Source organism: Diplotaxodon limnothrissa, unplaced genomic scaffold (assembly GCF_057381915.1).
Source record: "Diplotaxodon limnothrissa isolate DT_005_m unplaced genomic scaffold, D_limnothrissa_male_GT1.1 unmapped_scaffold_4, whole genome shotgun sequence".
NCBI classification, from domain to species: Eukaryota; Metazoa; Chordata; class Actinopteri; order Cichliformes; family Cichlidae; genus Diplotaxodon; species Diplotaxodon limnothrissa.
Window position 1 is genome coordinate 146610 of NW_028188558.1, and position 17009 is coordinate 163618.

At 42.7% G+C, this 17009-nt stretch overlaps 1 protein-coding gene across 3 annotated transcripts in view; it reads left to right on the top strand.

Annotated features, from left to right (window-relative positions):
- Nucleotides 1-17009, top strand: part of LOC146606839 (protein NLRC3-like) — a 154224-nt gene that overhangs the window by 128940 nt on the left and 8275 nt on the right. For 2 of the 3 annotated variants that reach the window (XM_085349222.1, XM_085349224.1), the window contains one exon: nt 69-607. The exons of the other annotated variant lie outside the window; for it this stretch is intronic. In XM_085349222.1, the coding sequence (XP_085205348.1) occupies nt 69-607 (539 nt within the window). Of the gene's footprint in view, nt 1-68; nt 608-17009 lie in introns of those variants that run through there. 3 annotated transcript variants of the gene reach the window in all.

A 17009-nucleotide genomic window follows, 5' to 3' on the forward strand; every position in this document is an offset into this window, starting at 1 on the left:
AAGTGTCAATCAATGAACAGATGATGGATCAATAACTGCAGCTGGATTGTGTTTGTTCTCTCCATCAGATTCCTGTCAACTCACAATCGACACAAACACAGTGAACACAAAGCTCCAACTGTCTGACAACAACAGGAAGGTGACACGTGTGGAGGAGGTTCAGTCATATCCTGATCATCCAGACAGATTTGATGTTCATCCTCAGCTGCTGTGTAGAAATGGTCTGACTGGTCGCTGTTACTGGGAGGTCGAGTGGAGAGGAAACGTTTATATATCAGTGAGTTACAGAAGCATCAGAAGGAAAGGAGACAGTGATGACTGTTTGTTTGGACACAATGATCAGTCCTGGAGTCTGTTCTGCTCTGATGATGGTCCTCGTTATTTCTGGCACAATAGAATAAAAACATCCATCTCCTCCTCCTCCTCCTCCTCCTCTGTCTCTAACAGAGCAGCAGTGTATGTGGACTGTCCTGCTGGCACTCTGTCCTTCTACAGAGTCTCCTCTGACACTCTGATCCACCTCCACACCTTCAACACCACATTCACTCAAACTCTTTATCCTGGGTTTATGTTCTGGCCTCCTGGTGACTCAGTGTCCCTGTGCTGAGTGGAGTGTAAAGAGTGTCTCCTGTTACAGAAACACTCTGACTGTTGAACAGATAGTTCAGTCTGTACATGTCTGTCTCTTTCACTCACAAACACGTTTTCAGATTCATGGATTCAATCAGTTGATGTTTGAAACTCTTCTAAATGATTCCTTGTAAACTTCTTCCTCTTCAGTCACAAACAAACAGGAAGTGATGTCACATGTGTTCCTGTCCACACAGCAGAATGAGTCTATTGCTGACAGTGATGTACAAACAGAGTGAGCATTTCTGAGGCCCAAAATAAACTGAGTAGTTCACTGAATGAACAATGGACTGTGAGCTCAGTTCCTTCATCATTAGTATGGATTATATATGTATATGTATTATATTAGTATCATATATATCAGGTGCTGCTGCTTTCAGTCATTGTGCAAATGTGCTGTTTGTAAGCTTGTAAAGCTGCAGTCAGCTGAGACTGAAGAAGTCACCTGATCAGTGAGCAAACGTTTCTGAAAACGTCCAGATGAACAGAATCAACCTTTTGGGATCAGCCAGCAATGCAGCATCATTGTTGTTCAGCTTCAGAGGTTTGCAGGAATGAACTGATGACCAGAAACAGCTGCAAAGTCCAAGAAAATACCAGCTGGAGTTCAGCTGCATTTGAAGAAGTCAAAGAAAAGTAAGGATGGCAAAGGGCGACGTTTTCTTCCAAAGAGCTGCAAACATGGTCGACGCCTCATTAGAAGAATCATCTGGACATTTGTGAGGAACTCTAACCAAGAAAGCAACGTCACACAGATCCAACAGACAGTTTCCATGACTGCAAGTGTTGAGTGGAAAAATGCTACATTGCATTATTGCATCCTCTCACCACAGGAGGCGCTGTTGGCACCACTGATTGCTGATCAGCTGTTCTCTGATGATCTGATTGATACTGTGAATAACGGGACTCACTGAACTCTGTGACACAGTGAAGATTACAGAGTTTAACTTCAACATCTGACTGACGTCACACAGACAGAAGGATGAACCAGTGAGGCACAGAACACAGTTACTGGAGATACTGGATCAGCTCCATGTGAACCTCTGATGGAGAAGCTGCTGAGCCAGAGAAACATCAGGACATGACAGCAGCTGCACTTATCTAACAACATGTAGCAGAGCTGATCTATGTTAGAGGATCTATCACAGCAGCTGAAGCCAAAGTCCAACACTGGATACCAGCTGAGCCTGTGCTGAGTGTAGTGTTACAGGAAAAGGGCAGAAACACTGGTAGCTCCCAGTGATGCTGACTGGGGCACAGAGCTGAATGATGCAGCATCAGGACACTGTTTCAGTCTGACTGACAGAGAAACCTGTAGCTGTATCTACATGTGAGGCAGAGGCCACACAAGCAGCTTTCTATGTTTCACAGTGACTGAGATCTTCAGTGGGGGTGGACATGCTCCTGTACAGACCTCTGAGGAGAACCAAGGTGCAGTCAAAGAGTCCAGTCTGTCCTCACAGATGTGAACATGTGCTTTCATCAGGTCTGCTGTCAGCTAGCAGGCTCACATCAGAATCACTGTTCCTGAAAAACACAGTCTGTGTGACATCATCAGTCAGCTGATGGTCCCAGATCTGAATGGTTTCTGTCTCTACTGAGGAAGTCAGAGAATATCACTGAGGTGTGGATCAGGTCTGAGTGAGCTGTGGAGGGACAGCTTTAATCAGTCCACAGGTCTCACATCCTGCTCAGTCTGCTAGCAGATACCTCGTATTGTTCCAGATGTGCTGACATCAGCAGCAGCACAGCTGTGTGATACCATGAATCTCAGTTATTGATCCAACACACAGTAAATACAAAGATCAGGATTTCTGAGAGTAATCATTATGAGTCTGAACACATGATCACTGAATGTTAGTCTCCACAATAATAAGCTAACACAAGCAAACACAGCTTTCAGCTCTTATTTTGAAACTGGCTTATTTAGAGAGCTGTGATGTGAGCGTGCCTGGCTCTGAGGCACTTGGGTCAGCCTCTGTTGTTTAGAAGTGTTACAGACTGTGAATGACACAGACCTGTCAGTTTCCATGTTTGTCTGTAACACAGCTCAGGGCTCCATGCTGAACGCATCCATCCAGTGTTATTGATCCAGGACTGATACCAGCATTGGGATCAATACTACAACACACAATCACATGTGTCCACGTGATGTGTTTGACCAGCTTTATTCATTAATGATCAATCAGCTTATTTACTGCATCTGAGTCCAGCTTCATTTAAATGATCCAACCATGAAAATGACATCAGTCCTACAGAAGCACTTCATGCTAACAGGAAGTCATTGATTAAGGTGGAATAACACAGAGACACAACCACTCACAGCTAACCTGACCCCACTAACTGCATGTGTTTGGACTGTGGGAGGAAGCCGGAGTACCGGAGAGGACGCGCACAAACACGGGAGAACATGAAGCTCTGAAACAAAGATGGTGGATTTGACCTCAGGACCAGGCGGGGTTACGGGGGTCATGACCCCCCAATAATAGATCCAGCTACACTGAAACTGTCAATTTCATTTACTTTTACTGTTTTAAAGCAATCAGGCTGCTTTGTGGCTCACTCAATACTAAACTAAGATACTTTCAGTGTGAATCATTTGCAGGAACACAGGCAGGATTTAAAGTGCAGAACTTTACAGTCTCTGTCTCAAAGTTGGTCTAAACATGCTAACAGCTCTTTGTTTTTTTCAGTTTTCACTGGTTTGATGTAATGAAAGAAATTTTAAAGAAGCAGACGATTGTTGTTATTTTAGTTCTATAGTTTCATAAATCGTGGTGTGGATCTAAGTCAACATTCAGAATAAATAAGATAATACAGCACTTTGATGGTTGCCTTTGTATTTTCCCAGCAGTGCTCAGGTTGGTTCTCGGCTACATTTACATACAGATGTTAATGTGTTCAGCAGCTGGACTCATCTGAGGAAGGAACATTGGAAAGGTGCTCAGTGCACAACTGCATCACTAATTTTATGTAAGACCCTGTGTTTATTGTATTTATATATTTGTAACATTTGACTCAAACACTTTTGGGAAGGATGAAAATGTTTTCAGGAGGAAGTTTTTCCTTCTGTCCGACTGCAGTACACACAACACTGCGTCTCCCCCCATTATCACACTTCCTCAGGCTGGTGATGAGCGCCCCCTGGTGTCAGTGTTGATGACGTCATGCGCAGTGAAACATAAACAGTGTCTGTTAATAAAAAATCATGTGTCCATTTTCATGTTTGCATCATGTTTCTGTAAAATCATCAGCTGTTTCTGAACCTTCTTCATTGTTTGACTCATTCCAACAGCTGTGAGCTGTGATGGAGTCAGAGCAGCTTCATCACTGATGTTCAGGTGAAGCTGAACTTAATAAACTGTAGAAATGATCAGGATTCAGGCTGGATGTGTAAAACACTTCTGTGTGAGGTCGCAGTGCTTCATATGTGTGTGTGGGCTGAAGCACACACGTGTGAGTCCTCAGAGGTTTCACACACATCACTGCACACACTTATAATCCTAGTTTAAGCTTGTGGATCATATCGGACACATCAGCAGCTCTTTGGAGACAAAGATTTGAGATTTAAGATGAGTCATAGTCTTTCTATCCATGGTAGCTTCCACTGCTGAGGCTCGGGAAACATGAAGAGGATAATTAAGAGCAAGCATCAGCTCTGTCTCATCTAACTACACAGTATTATGATCATGCACTTATGTCTCAAACTAAGACACAATGAGACAAAATGAGTTCTGTGAGTCTTTAGATTATCAGTAAATTCTGGTGACAGTTTGACGCTCAGTGGAGCCATTTTTGGTTTGTGATGAGTGTTTTGTGAGCTTCTGTTTTGTGAATCGCTCTTTGTAATTTAGAAGATCGTGCAGAAATGTGCGCGCCCTTATCTGAGAGGACACGGAGAGAGTGTCGCAGACTCGAGGTGAGGAGATAAACCTCGGAGCTGGATGGCCTGCACGTTACCCATGTGCATCTTTTCAGTGACATCAAGTGAACCCATAATAAGCATTTCTATGTCTTAGACATCATGTCCATTTCTAATGAGAGATTATTTTTAAATGAGGGAAACCTGGTCTAACAACACGCTTCCAACAGAGCTAAAGGTTCACCACAGTGAGACGGTGGGACTCTGATAAGAACTGAAACACTGTGTATGAACAGCTGAGACAAAACTATATATAAACACTCATTTATTCCAGTTTAGTTTACAATGATTTCAAAGTAATGTGGAACGATTCATGTTCATGAGCTGTTACAAACACAACTATTGATTTGTCTATATATGGTCGGACTACAAGGCTCGTGTTGAGGCTCTTGGAATAATGTGTGAATTACAGCAAGAAATGATGGTTTCCCATTTTACCAAAGTGGAATAAAATCACCACAGCAAAGAAATCATGTTATTGTCTGCAGCTAAAATATATGGTGAACATGGTTTTATAATAATGTGCAAACACAACCTCACTCTGCTCTATACGAGGAGCCAACCACAGCTGTCCGGGTCTTCATCCACCACCTCCACCATCTTTGCTCATCATCATTCACTTAATTGCTGATTGGTTTAAATCAAACTCCATTACAGGTTCAACTCCATCATATAACAGCATGTTGACTTTGGATCTGGTGTGCAGTGCCACCTTAAAAGATGAGGAAACTAAGAGATTACAAAAAAAGAAGTGGAGGAGTTAAAGAGCTGCAGCAGATTAACAGTTTCTGACAGTCATGTGTTAGAAATAGGACGATTAGATGAGCTGAGGGATCCATCTACTGCTCAGTGAAGCCTCATCAGAAACAGTCTCAGTGGAAGGATGGCTCTATTGTTAAGGAAGGACACAGGCAGAAAGACTGGCGTCTGTCACACAGGAACTGGACTGAAAATCAGCTGCACATATTCATCAGTATGTGCAAACATATTATAGGTGTGGAATTCAGGACAGTACCATCAGAAGTTGATCCACTGTGCAAATGTCTGATTGGCAGTGGCTTCATTTTTCACTATGAACAAACTGCTAATGCAGCATCACAGGACGTCAGCCATGGATTGGCCTCCCCAGACCTCAACATTACTGAAACATCTTAACAGAGGATGGAAACAAAGGGAACCAACATCCAAGAAAAGACCAAGACTCCAGGCTGTGCTGAATTATAAAGGTGGACTGACCTCCAGGGTCCTTAGTATCATATAAGCTCAGTTTGTGTCTTATATACTTTCCATTTATATAACACAATATATAGAAAGGAGGGTGGTTTAAGATGTGTGTAGAGTTTTATTCATTATCTTTAGACAAACAAAGAAAGCACCATCCATTCGTCTCCAGTCTGTATGAAAAACAGGGGAAAGGTCAAATTAAACCTTTGAAATTCCTTTCACAATAAATCCATAAATAAACAAAATAAAACATAGAAAAGTGTTTAAACCCACTTTTCCATAAAGCTGTCAATAGGAAATGTTCCAGTAAACATGTCTGTGTTTCTGCTGTTTTCCTTTCATGCGTCCACAGCTGACAGGTAACCCTATTGGAGTCGCCATAGTGACGGGTGGCGTCTCAGCTTCAGCGTGTTGATGGGCACAGCCATGGTTACCACAGCTGGAGTTGGTGTACGGCGAGCTGTGAGAGGACAGAGATGGAGAACGCACATTTAACTCTTTAACAGGAGATACGTTACGACTAACAGACGACTGCTGTCTACATGATGTCTTTGCAGCCCTTATGCTACATGTTACACAACTTTTCTTCATGCCAACAAGACTGAGGTGCCACATAGTCGACACATACAGCTGATTATGATGCATGTTTTACTATTGCTATGTTCACATCATCTGCTTGGCTTTATCACTGAAAGCCTGGAGATCCTCTGACGTGTGCATGGCTGATGTGAAGTATGATTAGTCCTACATGACATCAACAGCAGAGGCAATGAAAGCTTTGTTGTTAACAGGTTGTAGGTAAAGTCAAATGTCTACTTCTACACTTGTGTTGGGTAAAGTTCTTCTCACTGCAGCAGATTTATATCTGTGCTTTCACAGGGCGTGATGTGGAGCTCAGCGCTGAGGTGCAGGTCTCCTTGGAGACGCCATCCTGGCTGAAATATTATCATGCTTCCAAAACATTTCAGCTTTTATTTTGAAAGAAACAAGACTTGAAAACGAATCCCCTTCTTCCTCTTTGTCTTTGTTCTTCAGAGGAGTGTCACCTGGACAAACTCAGGGCTGTTCTAGAGCCTTTCTTATTATTTGACTCCATAGAAATAAAACTGAATTGAATCAAACAAAAACTCCCAAACAGCTAAAACACTTTGCTTTATTCTCTTTTTTAACAAATACGTTGAAGTCCATCCATAACAACACAGCTGAGATCTCCTTTGTAATCAAGTGTTTACATCCTTTGTACAGATCTGCATACAAAACAATCATTTACGTCCCACAGAAGTCTAGTTACACGTAACTCTACAAGAACTGGTGAATGACAGAAACATGAGACACATGATCACAGGTGATAACAAAAAGAGAAAGAATTCATGTGTTAGTGATGTTTTTCAGCCCTGATGGCTCATGTTGGAGAAACAAGCTGAGGTACGTGGAAAGTTCACACACACAAGTGGGCGTGAGCGCACACACACAGAGAAACACAACTGAAGCATCTGTTTGCTGTTTCTGCTTTCATCATCTCTGCTGCTGTGTCAGGCTGGGGTCTCTCAGTGACGTGGTTGAGGTGAAGTATGACGAGTATCCCTGATTCAGTCCATCGAGACAAAGGGCAAAGAAAGCTGTTGTTAACAAACTCTATGGTGATGTGGCATTTAGCTCTGACTCTACGCTCTGCTGAATCCTTTGAACCTGCTGATCAGTAAAGCTCTACGTGCTGCAGCAGATTGACCTCATCTGTGTTCACAGGTGTGGACCTCAGCGCTGAGGTGCAGGAGAGTTTCATTCAGTTCTCCCTGCAAACAGCATCCAGCCTGGAAATACTGTCATCTTTCCCACAAATGCTGCTCTTATCTCAGAGAAGAAGTCTGATGTAAATAACTGCAATCAACAGTGATGTTCTGCACAGATCACTTTTCCATTTTGCTCTCTAGATGAGTCCCAGCTGCCTGACCTTGTGTCCAGGTGATCGTCTCACTGAGGAGCTTTTGTTCTGAAAATCTCACGTCCATCACCTGTTTCCTTTTTACTATCTCTGCTCTTTCTTTATTCACAATGCTCATAATATCACACAATTATATTCATCACCTGCATGTTTTTATCCAGCTGCTGTTAGAACCAAACAAATAAAAAGGATGAAAAGCCTGAAATCCTTTGATTTATTACATTTGAAACAAATATGAGAGCATCCCTAACAGCACAGCTGAGACCTTTGTTTTAATCAAGCCTTTGTATCGACACACTTGTAAAGATTCATATACAAAACATAATAGAATAAATCAATATAAAATACACATAATCACAAAAATGCAGCCATGTTGTGAGTTTGCATCTAAAACATGCATGTTTCCCTTTGTACAGGCAGATTTACAGCAGACAAAGCAACACGCTGATCGACTTTGACCGCTGCAAAAACAAAATACCCACCAAGTCTGAAGTCGATCAGAGGAACTGTTGACAGACTGACAGACAAACAGATGCTTGATTCATTAGTGCGATTAAATGTTCTTCTTTAGCAGCATCACTTCATGTGTTTGTGTTCCAGGAATAAAGGTCTGTTTAAACTGGACGTCTCCTCAGCATCACTCGTGCTGTCGTGGTTTCAAAGCTGTGCAGAAAGAATCTGAGGGATGATACAGAGGTGACCAAAGTTACAAACATCCAGCTGTGCTGCAAATGTTTGCAGAGCTCCAAACTCTTTGGCTTTCTGCAGAGCAAGTATGGAAGAAGCACCTGAGCTAACTTCAGTTTAGACGATATGAGGAAAAATGCTGCTTCCCAAAGTTTCCTACAAGTATCCAGTTTATATTTAGAGAAGCGAAGGCTCTTTATCCTGACAACTACTCCCTGGTGGATCCCTGTCCTGTGACAGCAGCAAAGACTGTGTATCAGTATCATCAAAGCCACTTCAATAACCAGTGTTTAAAGCTCTCTAGCAGATGGACTTCAGTGGCAGCAGCCTCTGTCTGCTGTGTACAGAAGGTTCTCTGATGAAGCACACAGCAGATGCTGCACTACAACAGCAGCAGCAGCTCAGCTTCAGTTTGCTTCGACGCCCTTTTTGACCTGTGAAACAGCAGAAAATGAAACATTTCAACACCCGTTTGTTAGCGTGAGCTATTCTGCTGTTTTTCATCATTTCACAGGTGAAATAAAATCACATTTACTTCCTGTAGGAGTGATCGTGTCCAGCCTGACTGAGACCATGTGCTCCATCCTGCACAGGTAATAAACCTCTGACATGAAGGGCTGTCAAGTAGTTTTAGACAAATGGGGGTAAAAGAGACGTTAAAAGCTTAAAGAGAAACTACATTTTCTAAGAACTGTCTGACGTTCACCTCTCACACAGTGGATACGATTCTGCCGCTGCAGGAATAATCTTTGTGCTTATGAAACTGTCCATGTGTTTGCAGAAAATGTCACATGTTCAAAGCCATCCCAGCACCTGGGGTTTGTATAAGTGCAGCTGTTGGTGGGGAGATAGTCTCACTCTTCTATATAAAGAGTCAGCAGGCAGCAGATCTTCATCTGTGATCTCCTCCATCATCACGTCTTCACTCTTCAGCAGCTATGGCTTCACTTCGTGCCCTTCTGCGAGTGGTGCTGTGCTCCTCATGGTTTCTGCTTCTGCCTCAGGCGGACTTTGATTTACAGAGTCATCCATAATATTTTTTATTTTTTATTTTACTGCCCATCTATTTTCATACAAATGTCTCCGTCTTATGGAAAAGGGGTGGAGCTTATCCAACGAGGACAGGCAGGGCCCCCCCAGACAGTTTAGCAGTCTATACAGGAGGCTGACCTTTGCAACATGTACTTCTATAATGACTTCACCATTTAGGTTATTTGGTTATGTTTCACCCTGGATTTTGTGTGATAATATTTATTTTGTCCACTGATTTAAAAACAACAAACTATATGAATATAAAACAGAGTGAACAACAAAACATCAGCTTTGGAAACTTTGATGTAAAATTCTGCAGTTGTTTTCTCAGATATAGCATAAATCAAACTAACATACATCAGTGTATTATTAATGTGCACACACACACACACACACACACACACGTGTTACAATAAACAGCTCTTATGCTTCTGTATGATTCTCAGTGCTTTCCATTTGCGTGTCCACAGGTTGCTGTAAGTGGTGCTTGACTGCAGTTTGCTCTCATTTCAAGTGGTTTGCTGTCACAAAGCCAACAGGAAGTCCGGCCATGGTTGAGCCAACTGAAGATGGGTTGAAGGTGGCGTCCTCGTTTCCTCTGTGAGTGCGAGAGGACAGACAAAGCAAACACCGTTTGGACAGCATTAAAATATTTACACTGATGATTAATGTTGTGTCTTTGCACCTGTAGCGATACATGTTGGAAAATGGAGACTTTAGCCACCAAGACTGACGTGCCTGGAAACTTCCCTGTGAGTACGCCCACAAAGACAGGAAACAGTTTAGCCACCGCGGTTAATCCTCCATCATCATCATCCAGTATTTTTCACATCTTTTCTTCTGCTGTTTCCCTTGTTGTCAGTCACGGGGTTTGTGACTGAAATGCGTGTGGTCGACGGGAAGCCTGACGAGTACGGCCTGAATCATTCCATCAACACCGGGCGGAGTGAAACCTTTGTTGAAAACAGATTATATGGTAACGTTGCATTTAGCTTCAGTAAACTGTGAAGTTACAGCAGCAGATTTACATCACGTGGCTTCACAGGAAGTAGTCTGGACCTCAGCGCTGAGGTTCAAGCAGCTCTGCTTGCAGACGGCATCCTTCCTGAAAATGTTCTTCATCTTCCTAAAACCAGAACTTTTACATTGGTGCTGAAGTTCTATATAAAAACAGCCTGAAATACAAAGTGATGTTGTGCACTGATTACCTCACACTTTCCATGTTTCCTTCTACAGAGGAGTGTCCGCCTGAGTGTTTTGTCTGATCTGTTGTTGATCGTCTCATTGACACTGCATGCAGATCTGACACCAGGGCTGGACTGGGACAAAAAATGGTCCCGGGCATTTTGACTGGAGACCGGCCCCCCAGGTATTAAAGGAAAAACCATAAAGCCTTTGAATGAAAACAAATGCTGTTGTCACAGTGATGGACGCTGTCTTGTTGGTATACATGCATCAGTCTAATAAACTTAAACCTGCACCATCCTCCCTGTCCTGGTATTCTAAACAGGAAGTAGACTGTTGGTCGAGTTAACCTCCTGAACATCTACAACACACGGTGGAAACCTGACATTAAGACAGAGACTAGAGGTGAGACATGATCATTGCTGATTACTGATGACAGATTTAGATATGTTTTCATAAACCTTTCATTTGCCACATCAATAAACAGCACGGCAGGGCAAAATATGTTTTCTAACATGGCAACCTTTAAAAAGTGAAAGGAGACAGAAAGACAGCTGAGAAAGAATCAAACGGACTTTTTGATGCATTTTACACACAGTACTGGTGCAGAATCTAGAAAATGTGGGAAACACTGGCATCATATGCAGTACTTACTTCTGAAGAAATTATGATGGGACCCTAAAAAATGACTATGTACAATAATGGATTTCTATACATTTTACATCAGATGAAAACGTTTGTTGTAAGATTCAGATAATTATTTATTAAAAGTGAGACATTTTAAATGAGAACAAGAAAGAAAAGTATTTCTTTGTGCCCCCCTCTCCCTGTTAATGCCCTACCTGCCCCCCTGGCAACACTTTGCTAGACCCGCCCCTGCACAGTTACCAGCTGTCAGCTACACAAAAAGGATCCTGGTGTTATTTGTCTCTCAGAAACAGTTCATAACTTCAACTCATTTTTGTTTTGTCATGTTTTGTTCTTTACATTGTCTTTCTTCTATATAATTGTTAAACATTTAATAAATATGTCTACAAAAAGATTTTAAAAATCAGACATTTCACACAGACACCCAAATGATTTCTGACTGATGAAGGGGGCTGAAGGTGCCCTGCTCTTGCCCAGCTTCTGCTGCTCTCTCCCTGCTCACTGTCAGCAGCTGGCAGCCTCGGTCCTGCCTGAGACTCTTCATCTATCAGTGCCAAAGAATATGGGAAATAGCAACGCACAACATGCACATTACAAAACAAGCACATGAATCAGCATTACATTCATTAGTGAAGTGCTGACGTTCGTTCCTAAACTTTGGGCCTTAATTAACATCACTGTGAACTAATGTTTGCTTTGCTTCTTAACCAGTGAAGCAGCGAGGGGCTTTCTGAGGTTCCTGCTCGTAAATGCCCAAAATGAGTCGAGTATTTCTCTGCAACTACAAACTCTGCTTTCATCAGAGGTGTAAATATTACAGCACTGTGTCAGAGTCACTGAGGCTGGAACACAGAAAAAGGAAGTAGATGTATTTATTTTTAGACTTTATTGCCTGGAACCACTTTAAAAATACGCTTTGGGTCACAATTAACTGCAGAAACCAGGAATCCACATATGAAGATTATCTGTGCAGAGATTTATGCTTCTGAAGGTAAACAGTGAAAACCTGCAGCACTAAATGCACAGATAGCCAGGCGTTTCACATTTTGGGACCATCTGCCAGTTTTCATTTCTTAGGTATTGAAGAGCAGAAATGATTGAATTTTATTTACATGCTTAAAAATGTTTGCTTTTGAATATTATTTGAAGAATTACCCACACACTCAGGCACTGTGGGCCTGTTTCCCTTTGCACAACCAAGTGTTGGAAACGGGCCTTTTCTCTTTAAACTCTGAGGGGCTGTAACTTTGGCTTCTATTGGCAGATTTGCATGATTGACCCTCTTTTTAAAATAGTTTTAGCCAAGAGAATCAAGCTAACATCACTGTTTTTACGTCAGCTCACGTCACACGTCACACGAGCTGTTTCAAGAAAAGTCCTCCTGTCACACAGCAATGCCTACATCAATCACACCACTCTGCTTAAATAATAATAATAATGTTTAGTGAAGCAGGTGAAGCAAAGGGCTGCTTTTAATAGGCTGGGAGACCCAGGTGTGCTGCTTTAGCTGCTGAGCCTCTCATGCTAGCCTCCATCTATAAGCTGGGATCACAGGAGCACTGCAGTCCTGATAGATCAAGGATTGTTATTCATGCAGGTGACAAAAGTTTACATTCACAGAGTCATAGGATTGAGCCTGGTTTGAAAAGCAGCTGTTTAATGCAGCTGCTTAGAGTTCACACACAGTAGAAGAATCAGACTTGAGTCACATTTCAAACACTGGAAAAATACTCAGCAAGTAACAATGAAAACAGCACAGACTCAGTATATCCTGTTCAGTCCTGTGTTTGATATGAATGTGCTGTTCAGAGAGGATCTCATGTCCTCTTTTACAAAGCCTTTGTTTCATGATGTTTGTGTATAAATGAATGTAGGTGTGTTTCTAAGTGTGAAGGAGCCCTGGGAGAAAAGACTGAAGCTTGTGCCAAAGAACAAACAGGAAAGAAAGATCAGCATTAATGAAGACGAGCACAGAAGGAGCCCAAGCACGTGTTGCTTTTTCAGATTTCTCTAAAAGTGTGTGTTCATTTGTTCCATCCTTCACAACAAACAACAGCTGACAGACACACATGCACTCTGTGTCACTTCACAGGGGCTGATGAAAGTGGACACAGTAAAGGGAGAGCTGGACCTGCTCTACACATCCTGCACTCTGTTAACAGACTTTATTCTGCAGCATCAACAGATAAAAATATATGAAGATATAGAAACGTTTAACATTGTGACTGTTCACATTAGTGAAGCTGTTACTTTGCTGCCAGGTGGGAAAAGAAGCCTAAAGCTGAGTCTGATTAAACATCTGCTGCACCAGAGAGTTTCATGGCCCTGCTTTATCCTGTGCTTGCTGACCACCTCGTCCTGAAACCTCTTCATCATCCTCACAGTTGTGTGAAGAAAGAGGGAAGCAGGTGGAAACCATCTGTGCTGCTGTGTTCACTTGTGTGTGTGCGTCTATGGTCATATCTAATGTGTACCTACAGACAAACACAAACACCTGGCATTGCACAAGAGTCTCTATGGAGCAACCTGCAGATGTCAGAGATGTGATTAGAGGGTAAAGTGGACTAGTGAGAGCATCTATGTTGTTGTTGTCTGCTGGGGGACAGCATCAGCTCCAGAGATGCATCAGGATCAGCAAACTAATCTGCAAGGCTGCAAGTGTCACTGAAGGAGTTTGAGTCAGTGAGGGACTCAAACTCACACAGCTGGTCAAGAAGGCTCAGCAGCTGCTGTATTTCCTGAGGAGGCTGAGGAAATTTGGTATGTTGGCCAAGATCCTCAGCAGGTTCTACAGCTGCACTGTGGAGAGCAGCCTGACCAGCTGCATCACTGCATGGTACGGCAGCACTACTGCAAACCGCAAACGCCTGCAGAGAGTGATAACAACTGTGGAGAAGATCATCAGGACCCCGCTGCCCTCTCTGCAGAGCAGCTACCATCACAGAGTCCAGAGGAGAGACACACCTCTGCCCTCGAGACGAAGGTTCAGAAGTGTGAAATGTAGAACATCCAGACTCAACAACTCCATCTTCCCCACTGCTATCAGACTCCTGAACAGCTGACCGACCTCAAACTGCAGTTTGCACATCAGGTCACTTTGCACACTAAGTTCATTTTGCACATTAAACTCCATGTACATCCATGTACATCGACATCTGCAGACCACACGTGTCTTCAGTTACTTATTTGTACTTATTTGCAGTTATTTATCTTTTTATTTTATTTTTTTAAGTTATTTTTTATCCTTATTTTATCTTTTTATTTATTCTCATCTTGTTCTTTTAACCATTATCTAACTTGGCATTGTGCACGGTGTGTTTAGATTCAGTTTAAATTCAGGGACATGGAGCCCCTGTTGATCCTCTACCTAATCACACGAGCCACGGTGTGAGAACGGGTGTGGGTCTCAATCAGCCAAGGTTTTGGGTGAACCCATTGTGAGATCTAGCCCCACCCTATCATGTGATTTCCTGTGATCAAATGTCCCAGGATGTAAGTGGGCGTTAAGACGTCCATGTCCCTCTTCAAGCAACTTAAAGAAGTCCAGACGCTTTTCTTTCCAAGCTCCTTCAACAACATCATTCATAGAACAGCTTCCAGCTTCTTTTGCTCGGCTACAGTTTGGATGGATTTGCATTTAAAGATGCAACAAGACTAAAATGGTTAGGGTCAGGAGGTCAAAGGTCAGAGCTCCTGTGGGTCTGAGGGCGGCCTCACGCTGGAGAAGGATGAAGGAGTCTGACCTGAGCCAGTGTTTGACATGAACACATCAGCACTGCTGTCAGTGAGCCTAACGACAGCCGTTAGCATCATTTCAGTGTTTCAGTCATAAAAACACTTCCTGTCACTGTGGTGGTTACAGTGACATCATGCAGTTTGTGCTTTGACCTCCAGAGGGCGACAAATCAGCACAGACAGAGAGCTCCATTCAAACTTTGCTGCCATCAGGAATAATTCTTCAAATATAATCATCAGTGTTTGAGCAGTTATGATATCAGGGACAATCTAGACATGTGTGACAATACTGAACATGTCACATGACACACCTCAAACATCATGTGATCCACTCTCAGTCTGCACTTTCATTCATGACTTCAACAGGTTGAAATGAGCTTTGAAGAAACATTCAGTGAAATAAATCTTTCATGGATTCATGTGAGCAGCAGATGAACTTTGTACCAACAACATCTTCAATAACAGAGTCTGAATGAAGCTCAGGTGTTGATGCTGCTCACTGATTGGACGCTTGGTTTCAGCTCTGCTCTCAGTCTTTACTGCACAGGTGAAGGTAGAAAGTGTGACTGGATCTATAGACTGGAAACAGAGAAACATGCTGAACATTTGAAGCTTTGCAGCAGAAATGTTCATGTTACAAATACAGCAGAGCTGATCTGGGATCAGTGTGTTCACACCTGCAGCTACAACAAGGTTTCATGTCTCCACACGTCAGCATGTGAACTTTACTCTGACTCAGTCTGAGCAGTCAGACGGCATATTTTTAAAGTTAACACATCAGCACACACAGAGCTGAGCCCCTCCCACCTGTGCTGAGTTTCAGGTGGAGTCCCGCCTCCTTCCAGGAAGCAGCTCACCTGTGTGTCCGTGTTTAGTGTCCAGGGGCCTGTTCTTCGTACCTCGCTAAGTAGGTTAGCCGGATTAGATTGTTGACGATTTCGCGTGATCCTGGATCAGTCGGTTCCCCGAAGCCCATCCAGGACTTGCTGTCATAGCAACAGAGCCGTAAGCGTAAACCTGCTCGGGAGCAGGTTTACTTTATGTAAACAGGATTAGATCGCGGCCACGCAGGTATGTCCGCGTCATTTATACGAAAGCAACAGCGATATTTTACCACTGTTTCACCATAAATAAATAACATCAATGTAACTAAAGACAATGCAGCACTTGATCCTTTTATTGATTTCACACAGGTCATTTCCTAAAAAAGGGAAATGTACTATTAACATTCTATTACATGTATGTGATTATTACAGATGTAATTCATATTTCAGAGTAGCAATTGTAAATTACTTCGTGTAATCAAGATGAGAGACCACGGCTTTAAAAGCGAAGGTGGATTTGGGAAGTCTGTCGCAGCCATGTCCTGTCCGTATACGCGAGCCACCCATTGCGGAAGGTGCAAGATTGATAAGGAGAGTCCTCAGAATTCAGCGTATATTGCGGGACAGACAGGATCCTTTAGCTCAGCGCGACAGTGTGCTCATAGAGAGATGTCGATTTTCCCGTGAGGGTATTATTCACTTAACCAACTTGTTGACGAGGGGGTGCAGGACCACCACCTGTCTTTTTTTGCTCTGCCCTTTTCTTGGTTGCTGTTATAAACAAACAGATTATTCCAGGGTCTCTTTCCAAGAGACTAAAAGCAATATAAGTGATAAATATTACCATTCTGTAGAATATTCTTATATTTCACTTTTACCTGTTCCCATGTTCTAGTGGGTCCTGTCGTGGCTCTAATGTGAAAGAGGATAAAATATAACATATTATAATATAATGTAATATAATATTGGATAATATAGTGTAATATAATAAATCTACCCTACCGCCTACTGGTGTTGGCCAGAGGGGCCGATGGCGCGATATGGCAGCCTGGCTTCTGTCAGTCTGCCCCAGGGCAGCTGTGGCTACAACTGTAGCTTGCCTCCACCAGTGTGTGAATGTGAGAGTGACTGAATAGTGGCATTGTAAAGCGCTTTGGGTGCCTTGAAAAGCGCTATATAA